Source organism: Martes martes, assembly GCF_963455335.1.
Source record: "Martes martes genome assembly, chromosome: 10".
NCBI classification, from domain to species: domain Eukaryota; kingdom Metazoa; phylum Chordata; class Mammalia; order Carnivora; family Mustelidae; genus Martes; species Martes martes.
In genome coordinates this window covers 6,515,344-6,532,460 of record NC_137898.1, presented here as the reverse complement: position 1 = coordinate 6,532,460, position 17,117 = coordinate 6,515,344, and the positions used below count along the sequence as shown (strand labels likewise).

The 17,117-nt window shown below is 60.0% G+C and overlaps 3 protein-coding genes across 6 annotated transcripts; 2 read left to right on the top strand and 1 right to left on the bottom strand.

Moving 5' to 3' along the window:
• Window positions 1-213: 213 nt before the first annotated feature.
• On the top strand, window positions 214-4,262 carry SNX32 (sorting nexin 32; the record flags this gene model as incomplete). Its single annotated transcript, XM_080817882.1, has 13 exons — window positions 214-255; window positions 314-418; window positions 787-897; window positions 1,043-1,164; window positions 1,338-1,461; window positions 1,626-1,730; window positions 1,924-2,029; window positions 2,203-2,278; window positions 2,537-2,576; window positions 3,360-3,446; window positions 3,565-3,724; window positions 3,805-3,890; window positions 4,209-4,262. The coding sequence occupies 13 exons, from the start codon at window positions 214-216 to the stop codon at window positions 4,260-4,262; spliced, it is 1,218 nt and encodes a 405-aa protein (XP_080674008.1).
• Window positions 4,263-5,721: 1,459 nt separating this feature from the next.
• Window positions 5,722-10,032, bottom strand: CFL1 (cofilin 1). Its single transcript, XM_080815674.1, has 4 exons — window positions 9,203-10,032; window positions 6,765-7,072; window positions 6,462-6,538; window positions 5,722-6,245 (listed from the first exon to the last, which is right to left on the bottom strand). The coding sequence occupies exons 1-4, from the start codon at window positions 9,203-9,205 to the stop codon at window positions 6,133-6,135; spliced, it is 501 nt and encodes a 166-aa protein (XP_080671800.1). The 5' UTR covers window positions 9,206-10,032; the 3' UTR covers window positions 5,722-6,132.
• Window positions 10,033-10,323: 291 nt separating this feature from the next.
• Window positions 10,324-17,112, top strand: MUS81 (MUS81 structure-specific endonuclease subunit). 4 transcript variants are annotated; one of them, XM_080817494.1, is made up of 17 exons: window positions 10,324-10,414; window positions 11,755-11,947; window positions 12,036-12,165; window positions 12,397-12,479; window positions 13,032-13,130; window positions 13,248-13,316; window positions 13,481-13,566; window positions 14,097-14,252; window positions 14,455-14,550; window positions 14,648-14,769; window positions 14,852-14,949; window positions 15,483-15,599; window positions 15,701-15,796; window positions 15,977-16,105; window positions 16,180-16,283; window positions 16,765-16,848; window positions 16,936-17,112. In XM_080817494.1, the coding sequence occupies exons 2-17, from the start codon at window positions 11,813-11,815 to the stop codon at window positions 17,000-17,002; spliced, it is 1,671 nt and encodes a 556-aa protein (XP_080673620.1). In that variant the 5' UTR covers window positions 10,324-10,414; window positions 11,755-11,812; the 3' UTR covers window positions 17,003-17,112. The 4 variants fall into 4 exon arrangements, with proteins under 4 accessions (XP_080673620.1, XP_080673622.1, XP_080673621.1 ...); XM_080817496.1 differs by lacking the exons at window positions 10,324-10,414; window positions 15,977-16,105 and having other exon boundaries at window positions 11,561-11,947; XM_080817495.1 differs by lacking the exons at window positions 10,324-10,414; window positions 16,765-16,848 and having other exon boundaries at window positions 11,561-11,947.
• The last annotated feature ends 5 nt before the right edge of the window (window positions 17,113-17,117 follow it).

The window sequence follows — 17,117 nt, the reverse complement described above, 5'->3', positions numbered from 1 at the left end:
AGAAACTGGGTTCAAATCCGGCCCAGCCACTCGTGATTTGGGGCAACTTATTTCACCTCTCTGGTGCCCTCAGTTTCCGTATCTGCAGAGCAGGGGAAAGTCGGCCCGCTTCTGAGGAAGGAAGTGTGGGAAAGTGTTGTAGTGATTGTAGAGCCCTGAGCAGTGACTCCCCGGGATCCCTCTAGCTGGTGACCCCAGGGCATTGAAGAGGCAATGCTACTGAGGCGGGCTGTGCAGGAGGCCCCGGAGTCCGCCGTGAGGATGCGGTCAGGGGCTGTGGTCAGTCGTGTCAGAGATCTCCCCTCCCCTGCAGCCCTCCTCCGTATCAGTGGACCTGCAGGGAGACAGTACCTTGCAGGTGGAGATCTCTGATGCCGTGAGCGAGCGGGACAAGGTGAAATTCACCGTTCAGACCAAGGTGAGGCTGCTCGAGGAGCTCGAGGAGCCCGCCTCCCCCCGGTCTCGCTTGCCTGGGGGGTGAGGGGCAGATGCCAACGTCAACTTTGGGCCCTGTTCCTCAACCTGGCTCCTGCCCCCTGCCTCTCCGAGAAACCAGGCATCTTGTCTCCTCTCCACTTGCCTTTTGCCTCCGGCCCCAAGTCCTAACCGTCCCGTGTCTGTCATCCCGACGGAAATCATGGACGCCTGAGCCACCGAGGCCCACCTTGGGCCTCACCTGGGATGTGGGATTGGGGAAGCCCGAGAGTGGGTGCCCAGGATGCCTGGCGGGGGCAGGGTTTGGGAGGGGAGGAGGGACACCTCAGAGACATGCTTCCCGGCTTCCAGAGCTGCCTCCCTCACTTCGCCCAGACGGAGTTCTCAGTCGTGCGACAGCACGAGGAGTTCATCTGGCTTCACGACGCCTATGTGGAAAACGAGGAGTACGCCGGCCTCATCGTGAGGAAGGGCCGGGCGGGCTGGGGCCGTGGGGGGCGGGTCTGGGTGCTTGGGTGGGCATGGAAGACCGGGCGACGCTTCTGGGGGTGGGTGATGGCCCTCTCAGCCATGAGAGACCTGCCCGCTCTGTCCCTCCTTCGAGCAGATCCCCCCAGCCCCTCCAAGGCCAGACTTCGAGGCTTCCAGGGAAAAGCTGCAGAAGCTGGGCGAGGGGGACAGCTCCATCACGCGGGAAGAATTTGCCAAAATGAAGCAGGAGCTAGAGGCGTGAGTGCCACTTCCTTTCCTTGAGCTCCAGGCCCAGCCCTGTCCCGAGACTCCCAGGATTTCATCCCCTGTGGTTAGTTAGAGACCCTGACCTCTGACCCCAGGGCTCCTGAGGGGGAGGGGGCGGGATGATCAGAGCCAAGGAGGGCCCTTGAGCTGCCTGATTTCCGCAGGGAGTACCTAGCTCTCTTTAAGAAGACAGTTGCAATGCACGAGGTCTTTCTGCAACGCCTTGCGGCCCACCCAACCCTGCGTCGAGACCACAACTTCTTTGTCTTTTTGGAATATGGCCAGGATGTGAGCTGAGCCAGAGCACACCCTTGGGTCACCCTTGGGGGTTGGGCGGGGAGGGCGCTAGGTGGGCTCACGCCTCCTTCCCATCAGCTCCAAGAGTGACATGAGCCTGGGGTGGGAGGTGCGAGCGCCCACCCCAGCACCACGCTCTCCCCTGTGTGCCTCAGCTGAGTGTCCGAGGAAAGAACAGGAAGGAGCTTCTCGGGGGATTTCTGAGGAATATCGTGAAGTCTGCAGATGAAGCCCTCATCACCAGCATGTCAGGGCTCAAGGTGACCCCTGGGACCCCTCTGTGGATTCAACCCAGGGCCTCAAGTCCACAGCAAACACTGAGGCCCAGGGTGGCTGTGGGAGGGAAACCACCGGTGGGGCACGGCCTAGAGGGAAATCGTGCCGCCCCTGCGAGTCCATGGCCACCGTGTTCCTGCTGACTCAGTGTAAGCGGCTCCTGTCTGGCTCTCTTAGGAGGTGGATGACTTCTTTGAGCACGAGAGGACCTTCCTGCTGGAGTACCACACCCGCATCCGGGACGCCTGCCTGCGGGCAGACCGTGTCATGCACTCCCACAAGTGTACGCAGGGCCCAAGGGGCCCTGGGTTCCCTGCCCCTTCCCCCTGGCATGCCAACTCCCTGTGGGGAGAGAAGAGAGCAGGAAACGTCCTGTGTCTCTCCAAGACACAAACACTGGTGCTGGGGCTTGATGTGCAGACCGAGGGGGTCTGATGGAGGGCTGTTCCCCAACAGGCTTGGCAGACGATTTTATCCCTATCTCTGCTGCACTGAACAGTCTGGGAACACAGGAAGTCAACCAGCTAAAGACGTGAGGACTCCCTCTCGCCCATCCTGTCCCTGCCTATGCCTGTAATACCGTGCCTGCCCGCGAGGGGTCACTGTGGAAGTGTACTATCAGCGTAGGTGGGGGGTGAAGTTCCTGCTGGGATTTGGGAAAGACGCCGGGGAGATTTCCCCACTGCAGGGCATCAGCAAGGGTAGCGCTAAGGGCAGCGCTAAGGGCAGGGAGGCTTTAAGCAACACCCTCTCAAGACTCCTGCCCTAACTCTTCCCCACTGCCTCCTAGGAGTTTCCTCAAATTGGCAGAGCTCTTTGAACGACTAAGGGTGAGTCCTGCCTTGTGTATTGGAAGGGCACCCAATCAATGATCCTTTTCGGGGACAAAATAGCCTCTTCCTAAAAAAGGACAAAGCTTGAGGGTCATTTCAGAACGTTTGGTGATAACTTGGGCCCGGTGATACCGTGGACTCACCCTCAGTCAAACCCTAGTTTAATAAGCTGGAGAGGAGACAGGGATCCAGTCTGAAGTGTGTGTGCGGTGATGGGGGTGGGGGTGGGAAGCAGGCCTGGCAAGCTGTGTACAAGGATGGGCCACGTGCCTCTGGGAGGTTGCCCCGCATTGCCAGCATCCTGCCCCAGACACACACTTCCTGAACTCTCCTCCAAGAGTCAACGGCAGTGTGCCAATCTTTCTAAGATTGTCTGCTGGATCTTATCTCCTCCCTGCTCAGGGACCTTCAGGGACCCTGCCCTTCCCAGAAACTGCCCCAAACACAAAGCCCAAAGTCCTTAGTTTGCTTTTTAGGCCTTTTGGGATCCAGCCACTGCCATCTGAGCACTCCCACTGACCGCATGGTTCCCTGAACACGTACGAGGCTTGCACACCTGCAGAGCCTTTGGCTGTTGTCTGATTCCTACTCAGCCCCCAAGATCCGGATCAGATGCCACTCCTCGGTCAAGTTTTCCCTGGCCTGCTCCCCTGAACATCAGGGTTTGACCTGGAGTGGTCAGCAAGTGACTCTGTTGGCTGTTGAGAGGAGCAGCAGCACCCCAGCCCTTAGCTGCTCCTCTGCAAGCTCCCTCCCCAGCCTCCAAACTTCCTGATACAGAAGCTGGAGGGCCGAGTGGCATCTGATGAGGACCTCAAGCTATCAGACATGCTGAGATACTACATGCGAGACTCACAGGCAGCCAAGGTAAGATATGTCCCCAGCACAAACCTTGGGGCTGGAGGACAGCAGGACTGGACCAACAGGGGAGGGCAGGCAGACGAGGCCATGGGCATCGGCGATCCTGTGCTCCTGCTGGCCCCAGGACCTGCTGTACCGGCGGCTGCGAGCCCTGGCTGACTATGAGAACGCCAACAAGGCACTGGACAAGGCACGCACTAGGAACCGGGAGGTGCGGACTGCCGAGAGCCACCAGCAGCTGTGCTGCCAACGATTTGAACGCCTCTCTGACTCAGCCAAGCAGGGTAGGCCCCATGGCCCCAGAGCCCCTGCCACTGGGCTTCCTACTCTCCCAGGGTCCCCATTTTTCCTCCCTCCCCTCCAGAGCTCATGGATTTCAAGTCCCGCCGCGTCTCCTCCTTCCGCAAGAACCTCATAGAGCTGGCAGAGCTGGAGCTCAAACACGCCAAGGTGAGCCCTCCACCCTCACTGTGCCCTCTTGCCACCTCCCTCCCAGACCTCTAAGTTCTTACCAAGTACTGGCAAGCATGTATTGGGGGGAGGTGGTCTGGGAGCCCCCCGTGGACTTTCGGGGTCATGTTTCATCTTGGACCAGGACCCTTCCCTTCTCATCATTAATATGCCCTCAATAAACGGCAGCTGTTGTTGCTGAGGACAAGAATGCAAGAGGGAGGGAGGCATGACTTACAGGTGTGGGAAGAACAGCCCCTTCTATCACGAAGCAGCGTGGCAGTGGTGGGGGACATCAAGGTCCTCTCTCCTATGCAGGCCAGCACCCTGCTTCTCCGGAACACCCTTATCGCCCTCAAGGGGGAGCCTTAGAACAGCTACAGCCTACTTCAGGGCCTTTAGTGGCAAGAGTCCCCCAGATTTCCCCCAACATACCACCTCCCTCACCACAGCAGCCACTAGCCAGACCCCACGATCTCCCAGGGCAAGCCCAATCCCCACTCCCACCCAAAAGGGCCAGGTCCTGCAAGAGGAAGGTAGGGCATCATGGGTACCATACTTGGCCACAGGTAAGAACCCCGACCTCAGGGAGGCCTGGGGCCTGGACCTCCCTCCACTCCTGGAGTCTGGGGGACAGCCCCGGCCCACCCTGTCTCCAATCCACCCCCCAGTCCCCCGAGTTCATTTGTCCCCAGCCTGTTCACAAATAAAAGCCTGCTTTTTGTAGAAAGGAAGCCTGCTTAGTCCTTACTTCCCACAGCTCCAGGGCCCACCAGGAATGTAACCAGGGCACTATGGACACCAGCCCTTGGCACACCCCCCCCAACCAGTGCCAAAAGTAATTACCCTTCCTGCTTCCCACAGAAAGGAAGAGACACTGGCAAACTCCAGAGAACTAAGGAACCAGCTTTAACAGGCTCTTCTTTTCCCCCCCGGTTTGGGTGTGCGTGTGTGCACGTAATAAGCCTCCATTCCCACCCTTAGGGTGGGATTTATAGGATACCTTTACGTCCCAGGCTGGTGAAAACCCAAAGTACAGATGAGAGAGCCTGCAGCAATGCTAGCAAAGGCTTGGGGCTCCAGCCAACACCCTCTTGGTTAAACACAGGGAGGTGGGGCCCAGGAGACTTGGGTCTGAAGTCCCATGCTCCACCTGGCCTGGCCCCACCCCAGACTCCAGTCACATCTCCAGAAGGACAAATGCTCAACTTGGCTTCTGACTCACAGCAGCCACTGGACCCAGCCCTCATAGATGAGTCAGCCACCCATGAAAGAAGTCAGAGGAAAACCAGAACGAACCCTGAAGACAGAACAGCTCAAGAGGCACTTTTTAACTCGTAACCTCACAGCCTACACTGGGCAGGCCTGAGCCTGGGGTTGAATAGGCCTCACTGCCCAGCTGCCCACCCAGGGAAGAGGCTACAGGAGAGTGTTCAGGTATGAAGCCCGTTCTGCCCAAAGGGCTCCTGCAGACGGCAGCAGACACACCCCAGATCAGCTAAGTCCCCAACAGTCAGTTTGGGCCCAACTAGTGGTACCACCTATGAGTGACAACTGTCAGAGGACAGCTCAGCCAGGTGCTGGGACCAAATGAAGGGGGTGGATGTAGGCTGGGTATGGAGAAGAGACACTGCTCATTATCTTAGCATACCTTCCCCTGCAAGGTCCCTTGGGCCCCAACCCTGAAACAAACATCCCATTAGTGAGCCTTTTTATTGTTGTGTGTGTGTTGTTGTTTTTAATTGAAGGTCCCTTACTGGTCCTGCTTCCACGGGTGGCCAAGACCAGGGGAAAAGGGGAGGGGAACCAGGCGGCGCAAGGAGGGGTCATCTCCACAACATTCCATTTATACACAGAACTAAACAGACAAGCACGGAGTCACTATTGCGGTTAGAAGTTGGCAGCATGGGAAAAGGGAGGAACAGGTGGGGGAATTGGGGTGTCGTTAAAAAAAATACAGGCCCCCCCCAAACTGGGGTGCCTGGGGGGAACTTGGTCTGCTTCAACCCAAGAGGAATCAGAAGATCAAAAGCGGTTTGGGAAGGCCAGAACCGTCAGGGATAGAGGGAAGAGGAAGGTCCAGGGGGTGAGGGGGGCTGTTTGGCAACTGGGGTGAAGGGATTGCCCTCCCCCTGCTGGGATCCCCCCAGCCCCTCCGGTCTGGCAGGAAGGGGGCAGCCTGCAACCCCCATGGGCAGGGTCTGGGGCTGCCAGATGCTCCAGGCAGGGGGCTGGAGGGGGCTCACAAAGGCTTGCCCTCCAGGGAGATGACGGCACTGCCCCCCAGTTTCTCTGCCAGGGTGCAGCGGTCCTTGACCTCCTCGTAGCAGTTTGCTTGTAATTCATGCTTGATCCCTGTGAGGAAGAAAGGGAGCATCTGTGAGCAGGATGCGTTGGGGGAGGGGAAGTTGGAGCTGGGAAGGAGCCAATCAGAACAGATGGAAGGGACAAGGTTACCTTCCAGCAGGCAGGGAAGAGGAGGGGGGAGGCATCTCATATACCATGCCTTTCACCCTGCTCTGCAGCCAAAGCCTGAATGAAAAGGTACGCGGCACCCATGCCGGCCCTTACCCGTCAGCTTTTTCTTGATGGCATCCTTGGAGCTGGCATAAATCATTTTGCTCTTGAGGGGTGCAGACTCGGGTGCCCTGCAGGGAAACGACAGAGAATATGCAACAAACTTCACTCTCCAAGTCTGGAAGTGCCCTCAAGTGAGAGAGGACTTCGAGCACTTGGGCTTTGCTCAGGTTCCCTACTGACAAGTGTCTGTTACAACGTCCTCCCCCGCCAAACACACAGAGGTCCCCATGCTGAGAAAGCAGGGTGAGGCAGAGCTAGGTGGGCCATGGAAAGAAGCGCCTGCAGGGAGCTCACCAAAAGATAAACACCAGGTCCTCCTTCTTGCTCTCCTTGGTCTCGTAGGTTGCGTCGTAGAGGGCGTAGCGGCAGTCCTTGTCTGGCAGCATCTTGACAAAGGTGGCGTAGGGGTCGTCTACAGTCTGGCCCACATCACCCACCAGGATCTCCTTGCCCTCCTCCAAGATGATGTTCTTCTTGTCCTCGCTCAGGCAGAAGAGCACCGCCTTCTTGCGCTTCTTCACCTCCTCTGGTGTCGAGGACTTGCGCACCTTCATGTCATTGAACACTTTGATGACGCCATCAGAGACCGCCACGCCGGAGGCCTAGGGGACGAGCCACATATACTTCAGAAAGGAAAGACTCTGGGGGGCACCTGGGTGGCTCAGTGGCTTAAAGCCTCTGCCTTCAGCTCGGGTCATGATCCCAGGGTCCTGGGATCGAGCCCCGCCTCAGGCTCTCTGCTCCGCAGGGACCCTGCTTCCCTTCCTCTCTCTCCCTACCTGCCTCTCTGCCTACTTGTGACCTCTGTCAAGTAAATAAACAAAATCTTAAAAAAAAAAAAAAAAAAGGAAAGACTTTGGGACTCCCCCTAAAGAGATCTAAAGATCTCCTTTGCAATCTTAAGAGATCCATCTCGGACGCCAACAAGTCCTCAACCAAGAGATCATTACTCCTTTCCAAGACAAGTGTCAGTATTTTGCCACCCCACAAAGCCACCGTCCAAGGACCAAATGAGACACAGCCCCGGAACGGCGGCCATGCAAGAAACCTCTTATCATCTAATTCAACATCATTCCTCCTCACCCAACATCTTACAGTCCAGAAACTGAGAACCTGTAAGAAGCAGAACCTTGGCTTTGACGTGAGCCTAGAATTAAAAGAATCCACAGGCTCCTTTCTTACTCACAGCTTTTGGATAATAGTGCTGACTCAAAACTTCCCAGATAGGAAAGGGAGACCCAGGCACCCAGGTCAGAGCCACCTCTTCTGGAAGGATAACGAAGACCCAACAATGGTAGACAGGACACCAATGAGTTTAACAGTTCTGGTTAAGTCCATCAGAACTAGTCAGTACAGTTGTTCACAAACCATCCTCTTTGCTCGGATCTTCTTCGACCAAAGCAAGAATCACAGTCCCTAATTAAAACCCTAACCCATTAACTCCCAGTCCTCCGGGGAAAATGTAGGACCCGAAGATCGCTGACATAAGTTAGCAGGTCAAAACCAAATACCCGCGGTCTTCGAGAGCTCTTTAAACGTCTACTCTGAGTCGTGTTGGGGGGGGGGCACCCTAGCCTGGAGGGGGGCTACTGTCCACAGTGAAATCTGCGGCGCCCCCCGCGCCCGGAACTGCAGAGGAAGCCGGCCACGTGACCAGCCGCTTCCGGAGTAGGCGGGGAAAAGCGCTCGCCCGGCCAGGCCCCCTCCAGGAGAAAGCAGTAGCCGGAGGCAGGAGCACCCCCAGGGCCTCAACCCCGAGGAATCGTCTTTTCCGACCGGCCTATCAGCCCCCTCCGCAGCCGGCCGGAGCCTGGACAAGTTACACAACCTTCAGTTCTCGTAGCCCTGGGGCCGAACACAGGGGGCGGGGTGGTTTCCGGGCGGTGCCTGCCTGGGTCACTTCCCTAAACTCGGCTCCACCCTCAGGCCCCATCCGGGAAAGCCGAAGGCCCCGCTTGTCCAGGGCTTCGGGCCCAGCGGCGGGGCCTGAGCGTGTGCGCACGCGCCGGTGGACCGTGCCGTTCCAGCCTCTGCCGGATGTACAGAGCGGAGAACCCAGATCGCTTTGTGGGCTCCCTCGCAGGGCCGTGATCTCCGCGGTGCAAACCCGCGGCTCCGGGTCGCGCGGTGCAAGCCCCTAATCCCCAGCGTCAGCACCCGGACCCCTCCGCCCCCGCATCCCTGTTGGCCCGCCGCCCCCGCCCCCTCCTGGGCGCAGACATCCCTGCCACCTGCTCTCTACAGACCCGCCAGCCGAGGGAGGGTGACGCGGAGACAGGAACAGCCCTTGGGTGGGGCGCGCGCGCCGAGACCGATCGCGCGCTTTTCCTTCGCCGCCCCCGGGCCGGGTTCCGACGTCGCGTGCTCCCGTCGAACGCGCGCCCCCGGGAACCGACTTGGCTCAGCGCGCGCCAGCGGCTGCTCCGCGAGGGGCGGGCGCGCGCGCGCCGCGGACCCCCTCCCCCACAGCCGGTGTCCGCGCGGGCGCAGCAGCGCGGTGGGGGAGGGGGAAGGGAGTCCAGGGGGCGCGCGAGCGACGGCCGAGCCAGCCCTCCCCAGCGTCCGCGGGCGCGCACGCGCGTCCCAACACCGCCCGCCCCTCAGCCCGAGACCCTCATCCCGCCCGGGGCGCTGGGGGAGGGGGTGCCGACGTCGCTCCACCGTTCCCTCCCCAGCGCGCGGACTACCGATTCGCAGCCGCCTCCCCTCAGTCGCCACGGCCTGCTGCTCACCATGTTTCCGGAAGCGAAAAGGAGATAGCAAGGAGAGTCTGGAGAGATGAGAGCCGCTGCAGCTGCTGCCGGGATCCGACTGAACGCGGCCTCTCCCGGCCCCTTCCGTTTAGTATGAGCCGCACAATGAGGGGCGGGGCGGGCTTCCGGCGCTCCCCCGACGGGCCGACGGGAAATGAAGTCCAAGGGTCCTGCGCCGTCCTCGGGTTCACTGGGTAACAGAGTCTTTTTCGCCAGCCGGCCTCCCAGCGCCACATTACATGCTGGGAAACGTAGTCCGAGACAGCCGAGAGGGACTGGGGCTATGGCACGGAGAGCGCGCCCATTGGTCGAATTTTCCAGGAAACGCTCTGCTGAGCAAAGCCCCCCCGCGCTAGGTAATGTGACCCGAAAATGAGCCCTCGACCCCGCCGCTCGTCACCCGCGACGGAACTGTTTCCTAAAATCCATCTTGGCAAGTTATGGTCTGAAAGTTTCCGAATTGAAGCAACTGCTCATTGGCCTGGAATCCTGTCCTAGATAGAGCAAGGAGAATCGCAAGTGTAAAGCGTCTTCAACCTTCATATGCACCTTTTATATGCAAACCCACTCGTCTCCTGAGAAAAGGCCATATGCAACTTAAATAAAATTAGAAAAAGAGAAAAAACACAAGAGAAAGGCTACAAGGAAGTCTTTGAAAATAGAGCTTTGTCCTAGTTTTAAAGACGTCTGGCAAGTTCACGAAACTATAAAGGGAGAAGGGCAGGGGGTCGCGCGATCAATTCAAAGATCGTGTGCCTTTTACTAGAGAGAGTGAAAAGAAAACATATATATTAAACCAGATTTGAATCACGTTCTCGAGTGGTAAGCCAGGCATACAGTTAACTTAAAACCCGGAAAAATTAAGACACAGCTCTGTGTTAGCCTGAGTTTCAAAAAAAGAAACGGGTGGGGACTACGGGAAGTTTTCGTTGGCCTCGAACGACGACCTTGGGCCTTAGTCTTAGGCTCTGCGGAAAGACTACAGAGTGGCAAACAAGGGAACTAAGGGTATTGATCCCATCAGCAGAATAAAGAATGTAAATGAAGAGCTGGAAGCCTGGTCTTCAAGACCTGGAGCGGAGCACCTCGCAGGGCATGCCGGGGATTGTAGTCAGGGACATCCCGCTGCACCGCCCACCAACCGAGCTCCCGGGAGCCCCAGGTGGAGGCCACCGCCCGATCCCCAGCCCGGTAAGCGACCCTGCCAGAAAAGGAGACTGTCTCCACTTTTTTCAAGCCTCGGAGTTTCCAAGAGTAACGAGGAGGGGGAGAGAGACTTCGGAGTTACCCTGGAGACACGCTCCCGCCCGCCCCTAGCCACGGGATGCCCTAGATGTCCTTATTAGGACAAGAGACTAGAGGGGGTGGGGCCAACCCGAACGCCCGATGGAGGCTCCTTATAAGGCAGCCTCGGGAGGGAGGCGAGAGTTCGGAGCTGGCTGGGAGGGTGGGGGGAGCCGGGTTCGCGGTTGGGCGGAGTCTGAAGGGGGCGGGCCTGGAGCTGTGGTGCCCGCCTCTCCACTCCTCGAAGGCCCGACCCCAGCTCCTCGCGACGTCCGTAAAACAGCTGGGGGAGAACTTAACTCCCTGGAGAGATCCTTGAGCCGTACCTGTCCCCCAACTTGGGACCCTTCTGCATAATCCTAAACCTAAACCTCCGTGAGGGTCTCCCACCTCCAATGAGTCACAAAAATGACTGTGTTCTCCCTTTCAACCTTCGTTCTGGCTCTTACCTCCAGTCTGCTCCCCTGAATCTAACCACGTACCCACCTCAGGCCGCCCCCTCCCCCCGCCGTGAGGCCCAGCACCTCCTATATGTCCCCCTTCTACTTGTCCTCTGTTCCCCTCCGTCCTCCTAGCTTTGGCTTTCCCTGAATGTCCCCGACTTCGCTCCCCTCCTCCACTGCTAGATCTCCACGCCTCGCTCCCCCCACCCCAGCTGGGGATCTCGTTTTCTTCGGAGGGTCCTTAGCTCCTCCTCCATTACCTTTGTATCTTCATTCCCAGTACTGCTTTCTAGATATTCCTCCTATAAATACACCTGCACTCATTTGCACCCCGCCCCGGCCCCCACCTCTTGGGCTTTTCAGCTCAGTCCCTCCTCCCCAGCATCCCCGGCAAAGGTGAGACTGAAACTGACAGCCTCAGGGTCCTCTGTGTTAAGCACCACCCCCAGGCAGCCCTCCCAGCCACACCGGGGCGCTGGCGGCCTTTCTGTCTCCGCACAAAGAGGACACCCCCCCCCCCACCCCGCCACCCCAGCTCTCGGCACTGGGATGGGAGGAAGGGGCGGGACAAGGCCGGGGGCGGGAGGGTATGGGTGGGGCCCGTCCTTCTGACTGGTTTGGGCGGGGAGGGGCGAGGGGGTGAAAGGCCGTAGAGAAAGCGCTCTGCACGGACCGCTTAGAGTAGTGCAGGGGCGGGGAGGGCCGCAGGAGGCTCTGCTTTAGTTAGTGCCCCGCGTGGGGCCACGTGATTGGAGAGGTCCCGCCCTCACCCTCCCGAGTCAGGTGTTCGAATCCCGTCTCCAGAACTGGCGGCGTCCCAGTCGGGTCGGCGCGAGGCGCCTGAGGACCCTCCCTGAGGCTCATGGCGGCGCCGGTCCGCCTGGGCCGGAAACGCCCGCTGCCCGTTTGCCCCAACCCGCTCTTCGTACGCTGGCTAACCGAATGGCGGGACGAGGCAGCCAGTAGGGGCCGCCGCACGCAATTCGTGTTTCAGAAGGTGGGTCCCGGCTCGAGGCGGGCAGGTGCGGGCGGAGCCAGACAGCCAGGCCCGCCCTGACCCGGTACGGTACCCCTGACCCCGACAGGCGCTGCGCTCCCTCCGGCGGTACCCACTGCCTCTGCGCAGCGGCAAGGAAGCTAAGATCCTACAGCACTTCGGAGACAGACTCTGCCATATGCTGGACCAGCGGCTGCAGCAGCACGAAGCATCAGGCGGTGAGCGCTAGAGTCAGGGTCTGTGGTCCCCGGAGCCTCCCCCCAGGCGTAGCCTCCGTAACCACCTGGGTTAGCTTCAGGTTCCCCACTCATGTCCAAGTTGCTGTTTGACCTCAGGTTAGTGGCTGGCTAGCAGAACCTCACCCCTCTCGCCTACTACATGAGCTGGCAGCGTCCCAGACCGTCCCTCCTGCTGGGTTCCGTGGCATTGACTCTCTTCCGTTCCCGCAGGTGACCATGCCCTGACTTCATCTGGAGGGAAGAGTCCAGCCCGGGAAGGACCCTTTGCCACAGTCCAGGATGCTTCCATGCCAGTGAGAAGTGGGCGAGGGGAGTGAGAAGGAAAGTGGGAGCACCAGGAGTAAGATTTTCTGGCTGGGTCCAGACTTCAGGCCCGGGTCCAGATCTGCCCCCAGTGATGCCTGGCCTTGGGCAAATGACTTACTCTGGTACTTAGTTCTCTTCTCTGTAGATGGAGATACTGAATGATAATAGAGTCAGGTGAGAGTTCCAGAATCAAGACTATTTAGGCCAAGCCCAGTAACTCATGACGATCGCTATTATTGGCTTTTCTTGCCTTACCACCTCTGTTCCCCAACCAATGGTAAAACTGAGGCTGGGTCAGGCAGATTACACCCCTCACCCCACTCCCACGCCCCCTCCAACCTTCCCACCATCTCATCCCAGCCTTACAGGTCGTCCCATCATCTGACCCAATTTCCAGATAGGGGAACTGAGGGGCGGCTGAGGGACTCATTCAGGGCCATGTAGCCTGCTGAGACAGGACCTGAACCTCGGCCCTGCCAGGGATTCAGTCCACAATGGCTGACTGGTTTCCATGTTCAAAGCCACGGTGATTCTTTCAGCTTCCAGCCCAGCCCAAAGCAGGGGGCTCAGGCAGCTACTGGCCGGCTCGGCACTCGGGCGCCCGCGAGATCCTTCTGCTGCTCTACAGGGAGCACCTGGTGAGCCCATGGCCGGCCCGGGAGGCAGGAGCCCCCAGGCACTGGGGCCTGAGGCTCCTGGAGGAGGTGGGCCCTAGCACTGACCCTATCTGGGTTACATTTCTGCCTTGGTTACAGAATCCTAGTGGCCACGGCTTCCTAGCCAAGGAGGAGCTGCTGCAGGGGTGTGCCAAGAAAGCCCCCAGGGTGAGCCCTGAGCAGGGAAGGGATGGAGCGGGGTGGCAGTGGGTCAGACCCTAAGCCCACCAGGGACTTCCCTTCTTGGGAGTAGGCAGTGGCTTGGGGCCCAGGGAGCTGGACTTGGGGTACTGCCGGGAGCTTTCTAAGGGTCTCTCTTCCCCTATGGACAGATGGCTCCTGGGAGTACTCGACCCTGGCCAGCCCTCCGCTCCCTTCTGCACAGAAACCTGGTTCTCAGGACACACCGGCCAGCCAGGTGGGGTCAACTACAGGGGGAGACACGAGGTGTGGGTTGGGCGTTGGGGGGAGAACACGCATGACGTTCCGAATGGGGCCCTGCCGTCACCCAGCAAATCGCAGGCCTTGTGCTGTTGAGTTGGGTGTGGGAAAGGAGGGCCTTACTTGCAGGAGCCCATATCGTGGGAGCACCAAGAGGACCCAAGAGACCAGGCAGTAGGCAGGGGGGAGGAGAGGGTGCCACAGGTTTTACTGGAAGAGCAGAATGCCTTTGCTGAGGACCCAGCATTTTGTTTTGGACACATCTTAGAATTTAGTGGGGGAGAGACGTAAGAGCAGCACTCAGGAGAGGAGGGACAGGGTGTCTGAGATGTGCTTGTTGCAGACCGAGAGACGTCCCTGGGCAGGTCCCAAGGAGGCTGTCTGAGGAACGAGAACACGGCCTGGGGGGTGACTTGCTTGGGCAGGGGTCCTCAGGGCTGGTGGGACCAGCCAGGCTGGGCGCAGGCAGGAGGGTGTGAGTGAAGAAGGGAGATCTGTGTTCATCAGGTACTCGCTGACTGCGGAGGGTCTGGAGCTCGCCCGGAAGCTGGCTGAGTCAGAGGGCCTGAGCTCACTGGACATGGATATCAGGCCAGAGGAGCCCCCTGGGGAGGATCCCCCTGGGGAGGAGCCCGAAGTGCCAGGAGCAGCCTCTGCTGAACTGTGAGGAGGAGGGGGAAGGGGGGCCACGGCGGGGGGGGGGGGAGCAGGGCAGAGGTCTCCCAGAAACGAGGCCAGCCCTCTCTGCATCATCTACAGCTGAGCTGCTGCACCCACTTGCGTTGCAGGGGGTGGCGGTGTGGGGGGGCTGCCTGGCACCGGTGTCCTGGCCTCAGACACGCCAACGCCCCCCTCCCCCTTGTAGTGGCGCCAGTGAAGGGAGTGTCCAGCAGCCGCCCCTGGAGCTTGGGCCTGGAGAGTACAGGGTGCTGTTGTGTGTGGACATCGGCGAAGCCAAGGGGTGAGGGGGCTGGGGGCGGAGGAGCCAAGGAGGCGATGCTGGGGGGGTGGGCGGCAGGGGCCTGCCCTGATCTCGGCTGCCTGTCTCACAACTCCAGGGCGGGGCACAGGCCGGAGCTGCTCCTCGAGCTACAGCGTCTGCGTGTGACCCACACGGTGCGCAAGCTGCACGTCGGGGACTTCGTGTGGGTGGCTCAAGAGACCAGGCCCAGAGACCCAGGTAGGGGTGTGGACCGAAGGGCCTTGGGGGTCGGGGGGTGCGGGGATGCGAGCCAACAGAACCCTTCTTGGCCTCCTGGCAGCAAGACCTGGGGAGCTCGTCCTGGACCACATCGTGGAGCGCAAGCGGCTGGACGACCTGTGTAGCAGCATCATAGATGGCCGCTTCCGTGAGCAGAAGGTTCCTAGACTGTCCTCGCCGTGCCCCCATTCCCTGTCGGCTCTAAGGCCCCTCCGAAGCCCAGGGGTGTCTGGCTTCAAGGCGGAGCTCCCGTAGCCATACCCCCATTAGAGCTGCACCCAGCCAGCTCCAAGATCAGAGCCCTCGGGCCCCTGCGGGCGCACAGTAGGTGCGCAGGGTGACTGGGCTGGACTGAGGAACATATCCAGACCCCTTGGGTGGCCAGCGCCCATGGTCCAGGATAAACAAGACCCAGACCTCCAGGAGTGGAGCCAAAGCAGCTCAGGCTGGGTACTGGCTGCTGGGCTGGCCGCACAGAGAGGCTGTGCGTGGGCTCGAGCGTGGGAGAATGCCCGTCATTCAGAGATGGTGGGAGGCTCTTCCGGACAACGGTAACAGCGTGAGCAAAGGTGGAGGCCCCGAGACAGGCAGAAAAGCTAGGGAGGACGAAGAGGTGGACTGGTGATGATTTTGAGTGTGACACGATTGACAGCTGGCACCCGCCCCCCCCCCCACCTTGTCTCCCTCCCCAGTTCCGGCTAAAGCGCTGTGGCCTGGGCCACCGAGTATACCTGGTGGAGGAGCACGGCTCGGCGGGCCACCTCAGCCTTCCCGAGAGCACGCTGCTGCAGGCTGTCACCAACACTCAGGTGAGCCCAGAGGGCCAGGCCAGGCTGGCGGGGACCCCATGGTTGGTCCGCAGCTCAGCCGGGAAGCCTCTTCCTCTCCTGGGTGGGCTCCTCTCTCCCAGGTCATCGATGGCTTCTTTGTGAAGCGCACGGCAGACCTCAAGGAGTCGGCTGCCTACCTGGCCCTGCTGACACGGGGCCTCCAGAGACTGTACCAGGTGAGCGGGTGCCCCTGTCCCTGTCCCCCCCAGTCCCTGGGCCCTGGGCTCCCCTGAGGAAGTGAAGTGAACAAGATGCCTGGTGTTCGGGCTGGCCCATTGAGGCCTAGGATTGGGCAAGGACTGGCCGGGAGTGGTCCCCTAGAGCTCTGTCCGGGCCTCAATTCCCTCTCCCCTCAGGGCCGTACCCTCAGCAGTCGCCCCTGGGGAGCCTCTGAGGCCTCTGAATCAAGGCCGGGGCCCTCCCCAAATCCTCTGTGCTCGCTCCTCACCTTCAGTGACTTCAACGCAGGTGCCATCAAGAACAAGGTACTGCCTTGGCCCACTCCTCCTCATGTGGCCCAGCCCCAGGCCACTCCTGACACTGTCCTCCCCGCTCCTAGGCCCAGTCCGTGCGCGAGGTCTTTGCCCGGCAGCTGATGCAGGTGCGTGGAGTGAGTGGGGAGAAGGCAGCAGCCATAGTGGACAAGTACAGCACCCCCGCCAGGTAGGCCCCCGCAGAGCTCTTGGGGGGTGGGGGTCCTCCGCCCCTGCCCTACCTGGCTCTACCAGTGCCTTGTGATGGGGTCTGGCTGTGCCGGGGCTGGACAGACCTAGAGATGGACAGACCCGCCTGAGTTCCCAGAGATCAGGTGGTAAGGCAGACTGAGCCCGCTAGGACCAGACGGTATCTCAGGCCCCTAGGAGAGGCTCCAGGAGGGAGGGAGACCTTCCCCCGGGTGCAGCAGAGGCGGCTTCTGGAGGAGGGGTTTGGGCCATGAAGATGGGGCCAAGTGAGAACATTTGCAGCTCCATGAAGGGTGGGTGAGCTGGATGGAATAGGGCCTTGAATGCCAGACTCAGGGAGTATGGCAGCAGTCCTGACTCCTTCCGTCTAGCTCCCACGATGGTGGCCTAGCCGCCCAGAGGGGGCCAGCTGTCCCCTATTGTCAAGCTTTAGAAACTCAAACACCCCACCCCACCCCCAGCCTACTGGCCGCCTATGACGCCTGTGCCACCCCCAAGGAACAGGAGATGCTGCTGAGCACCATCAAGTGTGGCCAACTGCAGAGGTGACAGCAAGGAAGAGAACCGGGGGGAGGGGTCAGGGCTGGGGTGCTCTGGCCCATGGCCTGACCCTCCCCTGCCTTTTTGTGCAGGAATCTGGGGCCCGCTCTGAGCAGGACCTTGTCCCAGCTCTACTGCTGCTACGGCCCCCTGACCTGAGCTATGCCACGAGGGCCGACTCTGCCTCCCCACGCACCCACCCCCTTCACAGGCTAGCCAGCTTTTTAATCCAAATCTGTTTGGCTACAATAAAAATATAAGTATTTGCAGCTTT

Coding starts and splice junctions, on each gene's coding strand:
- CFL1 (XM_080815674.1), bottom strand. Junction 6,539..6,764: donor GACCTGGTGTTTATCTTTTG/GTGAGCTCCCTG, acceptor GTTTCCCTGCAG/GGCACCCGAGTCTGCACCCC. Junction 6,246..6,461: donor CATCAAGAAAAAGCTGACGG/GTAAGGGCCGGC, acceptor TCTTCCTCACAG/GGATCAAGCATGAATTACAA.
- MUS81 (XM_080817494.1), top strand. CDS start 11,813: ATGGCGGCGCCGGTCCGCCTGGGCCGGAAACGCCCGCTGCCCGTTTGC. Junction 14,770..14,851: donor GACCAGGCCCAGAGACCCAG/GTAGGGGTGTGG, acceptor GCCTCCTGGCAG/CAAGACCTGGGGAGCTCGTC. Junction 15,600..15,700: donor AGGCTGTCACCAACACTCAG/GTGAGCCCAGAG, acceptor CCTCTCTCCCAG/GTCATCGATGGCTTCTTTGT.